At 41.2% G+C, this 5,030-nt stretch overlaps 1 protein-coding gene across 1 annotated transcript in view; it reads right to left on the minus strand.

The window, feature by feature from the left end:
* Positions 1-311: 311 nt before the first annotated feature.
* The window catches only part of gask1b (golgi associated kinase 1B), a 7,205-nt gene continuing 2,486 nt past the window's right edge, over positions 312-5,030 (minus strand). Inside the window, exons 2-4 of the mRNA XM_037675588.1 lie at positions 4,273-4,490; positions 1,698-1,924; positions 312-519 (exon numbers count right to left, since the gene is read on the minus strand). Of these exons, the coding sequence (XP_037531516.1) occupies positions 312-519; positions 1,698-1,924; positions 4,273-4,490 (653 nt within the window). The remainder of the gene's footprint in view (positions 520-1,697; positions 1,925-4,272; positions 4,491-5,030) is intronic.

Below are 5,030 nucleotides of genomic sequence, written 5' to 3' on the forward strand. Positions count from 1 at the left end.
TCATCCGTCATTCTTCAGTCATTCAGCAGTCATTCAGCAGTCATTCATCAGTCATTCATCAGTCATTCATCAGTCATTCATCAGTCATTCGTCAGTCATTCATCAGTCATTCGTCAGTCATTCATCCGTCATTCTTCAGTCATTCAGCAGTCATTCAGCAGTCATTCATCAGTCATTCATCAGTCATTCATCAGTCATTCGTCAGTCATTCATCAGTCATTCGTCAGTCATTCATCCGTCATTCTTCAGTCATTCAGCAGTCATTCAGCAGTCATTCATCAGCCATTCATCCGTCATTCATTAGTAATTCATCAATCATTCATTGCGATGACTTTGACCCCGTGGGCGATGATGTAGGTTAGGAGAACCTCCGCTCGTTTCTCGATCACATCAATCAGTTTGTCGATGCCGGATCGGCCACCCTGGCTTTCCCAGTAAAACTGATCCAGGAACAGCGACTGGAGAAGTTTCTGCCTCAGCTTCCTGCTCTGCAGCACAGACACCGCCTGCTCTGGAAACCTTAATTAAAAAAAAAAAAAAGCACATTTACAGCCACATTGGAAATCAGACACCTGCACCACAAATGCTGATCATCTCAGGTGGAAACAAACAGATTACTCATGTTTTGACCAATTTACTTTTAAACCCATTAAAAGATAACAGTTGTTTACCATCTGTCAAAACTGCTGACCCTTCATGTATCGGGGACGAGAGTTAACAAAAGCAACTTAACTTGAACTCTGTACAGATAAAGTTAACGGCAATAAAAACATATATTGAACAATTCAAACACTATTCACTTTCATTTGTGTGTATTATTTAAACTAAATATTGACCTTGTTCTTTTTAACATGACATATCTGTGGTTCTCAGCTTCTAATTAAAGTCTAATTATTTTAAGCAAACAGTCGTTTAATTAAAACTCCAGCTCAGCTTTGAGATGTCGTTGGCATTTTCTGACATTTAAGAAGCATCCAAGTTCTTCAAATGGCTCTGGCTACAGCAGTTTTAGCAAACTATTACATTATAATAAATATAAAGACGACGTCTGTTGTGACTTGGAACTTTATAAATTAACTGAATAAACTGAATTGAACTGAAAATGTGTTGTAAACCAGTCGACAGATTTGAACGCCATTCTCAAAAAATGATGACTGGAAGAACATCCACATGGACTCAGCCCAGTTGAAGATGGCTGCCACAGCAACACAACCTTCTCAAACACTATAACACACTTTGTGCAACATTTCTGGCTCCACACTTTGACAGTATCTGCTGAAATCAACCCTCGCTGCCTGATAGCACATCTGTTGAACCACTTACAGAATACCGTGATACTTTAAGAAAGTAATCACTTCTTGTACAACTGCAACTCATTAACAACCGGAGCCAACCCATTTCAAGATGGCTGCCACGGCTGTCATTAGCCAAAGCAACACGTCTCTAACAGGTAATTTTATGGATTCTGAGGAGTGTTGTCACCAGCTGATAGTCGTCTCACAACGTCGCATGTAATGGATCAAAGATTCTTTGAGGTTTGGACATAAAGGCCATCATGATGCTCAACTTAAGATCTAGTTCAAACTGTAGCATGCACAGTGGCCGGTTGTATATTCCTTCAAGGAACGATTGGCCTTTTTGTGGCTAATGAATAGAAACTGTCGGTATTTGTTTTATGATCAATGTTTTAAACTTACTCCTTGATTCCTTCCAGCAGCCGGAAGTCCAAGTTGTCCTCATTGCGGTCAAAGTATCCCTTGTTGTTTGTGAACACCAGGTGCCCGAGGTCATGCCTCCTATGGACGATGTTTGCCAGTTTTAGACTGTCCGGGTCTTCACAAGAAGCCTGCTGACCCACCTCAGTGCACACGTCCTCCTGCCGGGGCCTGAATCCACAGCAGCTCTGATCCAGGCGGTTGTGAATCTGAGGAGACAGCTCAGATTTATTCAGTGCTCGATCTCACACAAGCACCTTAAAAACTATTTTCTCTAGCTCTCCTTTGCAGGAAAAATAATAGTTGCGTTAATCAAATTAAAAGTTTTTGTATAAAAACAGTAAACATCTCCAGTTGGTTGGTCTGAGTTCCTCTCTGGCAAATTCAACTTCAGTTAACCGCCCCATTGCAGAGGGGAATAAAAACTGAGGGGACATTTTTCAATGTAACACGCAGCACCTCATGCTGCTCAACACCTGCTGCCTCCACAAGGAATTAAAACAGAGAATTACATTACGAACCTTGTTTACACTAAATGAAAAGTCATGCAATGTACATTTCAGACGGTGTGATCACAAACAGGATGAGCAAAATCTTTGATGCTGCTTCAAGGGTTCAGAGAGAACGTTCAAAGCACTCACAGGCAACTGGAAAACTACCTGCAGCAACATGGATGGATGAGCAATCTTCAAGAGAGACAAAACTAATTCATCTAATCCAGCCACACATCCTTAAAGCATACAAGTGTTTACTTCAGAGCCTGCACCAACTGAATCAGACAGTTTATTTATCAGCAAGTGCAGATTCAGAACAGAGCCAAAGTGTCTGACATCAAAGGCGGCGGGTGATAGGCATCCCTGGAATAAATGGAACGAGAGAGATTGGTCAACATCCATCCATCCATTACGTTTACCCGCTTCTTTCTTTTCAGGTTGTGGGGTCACTGGTGCCCATATCCAGCAGTTACTGTGGGAGAGGCAGGGGACACGTGGACAGGTCTCCAGTCCTTAAAAATGGCCACCAGCACACTTCTTCTCCATTCCTCAGGCAGTTTCTCCCCTTCAAACATGCCATTAAATATTTGAGTCACAAACCTCACTGCCATCTCTCCAAGACATTTCCAAACTTCCACTGGTCATCATGTCCTACTGCCTTCCCCTTCTTCATTCTTTTCAGAGCTTTCTGGACTTTACCTTCACTCATCTTCCCCACTTCCTGGTCCAAAGTTTCTATTTCTGTTTTTAGTTTTCTACATTCGCCTTAGAATCTAGCTGTTTTTTTTTTTGTTTTGTTACCTTTTTCTTTTAGCCATCCTATTTGTAAAAAAAAAAAAAAAAAACTGTAGTATGACTTTTTACAACTGTTTATTGTTGTCGCTGTTGTCATGTTGTCATCATTCTTTGTTGAAATCAGGTCTCTCTTGTAAATGAGTCCTCGAGGCTCAATGGGATTTACCTGTAGAAATAAAGGTTGAATGAATGACCTCTACTCTTCTTTCTCTTTCATTCTCTTCATCCATTAGCTCCTCAAAGTACTCCTTCCATCTTCCCCTCACACTCTCCTCACTTGTTAGAACGTTGCCATTCCTATGTTTAACAACCCTAACTGGCTGCATATACTCTCCAGCCTGATCCCTCTGTCTCACCAATCAGTACAAGTCCTTCTCACCCTCTTTAGTGTCCAGTCTCCCATACAACTCATCATACACCTTCTGCTTTACCATAGCTACCTCCCTCTTTGCTCTACGTCCCATCTCCTTATATTCCTGTCTCCTCTCTTCAGTCCTCTCTCTGTCATATTTCTTCTTGGCTAACCTCTTTCTTTGAACAGCTTCCTGCACTTCACTATTCCACCACCAGGTTCCTTTATCATTCATTCTCTGCCCAGATAACACACCAGGTACTTTAATTCTGCTGAGCTTGCTGTCTTGTTATTAAAATATTCATAAAATAATTTGCTCTCTGAGTCAGAGTCAACCCACACAGAAAATGAGAATTCAGTTTAGTCAAAGAAAAATGCATGAAAGTCCTTTAAAAACAAGTACTAATGTTTAGAACACAGTGTTGTGCTCAAACAAATCACAGTTTCCAAAAGTTATTTATCAAACTTGAACATTTTAGTTTAGTTTAAAATCTTGAACATATAACTTGATAATTAATCTAAAAGATGCAGATATTGAGTGAACTTTTAAAATATCTAAACTCTACTATTTGTGCATTTTGTATTGAAGATGAATAAAAGAATGTAAACCCAGTGCCAACATGTGATCCAATGAGGCCTCCCAAACAGGAAATGACATCATTCGGTCAGACGACAAGTCATGGGGCTGTATTTAAATGACTTCTTTGTGAAAACAGCTGTTGGAAAATTCTGCGGAGGACACGCATCCAAAAGTTTTTAAAAGTCATCCATCAATCGTTTTGGAATTTAAGTTATTTAATGAGCTTTGGGAGACAAACTGCTGCTGTAGTTTTGTGCACACACACACACACACACACAGATGTGCAGTTCATCACGTTTGTTTGTGCGGTTTCATTTCTCCAACAGCTTCTGGTACCTGCAGCAGGAAGTCAAACAGAGCTACTTTGCTCCATTCGCAGTGATGGATTGTGGAGCAGCCGGAGTCGGGTTTGGGCCGGACGTGTCTGTGCCAACATCTCTGTGTCAGAGAGTTCTGGTACTCCCTCCACGTTAAGCTCACAGTGAACGGGCCTGCAGCAAGGGCTTCTGGGTAGAGCGAGGCATCCCACGACACCACTGGGCAGGACTGGACACCTAAAGGAGGAAACTGGGATTATAGTTTGAAGTGGAGCAGCCGAGACATGCAAATCTTGCTGAACCACAGAAGCATCAGTTTTATTCAAGTTGACAGAAGCGCCACAGCCTAACGTCGATTTCTGACCTGGAGAAATGGAGCAGAAAGGAGAGCAGAGAGAGCCGGCCTGTGTCTGAAGATAAGACTATTTTACCAACGGTAGAGCTGTAAACACAGGGATGATGTAATTTTCTGTTTGTGATGAATCAAAACAACGTGATAAAAATTGTTTCCTTGTTGAAGGAGAACAACGGAGCAGAGACAACGACAGATTGTTCTACCCAGCGCCAAAGGCAGAAGTAATTCATGTCAATGTTCTCCTTAATGTGTGTAAAAATATTCCATACCAACATGAAAACAGACATTAGTCACAAGTGGGATAATTATTATGCAAAATAGGGAGGAAACAAAAAATTACTCGCTGCTTTAAAAAGCTTCCCCACCAGCTGTGTTTCCTCTCTCCATGAAAATGTAAAAAATGAACATATCTATATATATAT

The sequence above is a fragment of the Nematolebias whitei genome, chromosome 4 (genome assembly GCF_014905685.2).
Source record: "Nematolebias whitei isolate Nwh7 chromosome 4, NemWhi1, whole genome shotgun sequence".
In the NCBI taxonomy this organism is placed as follows: domain Eukaryota; kingdom Metazoa; phylum Chordata; class Actinopteri; order Cyprinodontiformes; family Rivulidae; genus Nematolebias; species Nematolebias whitei.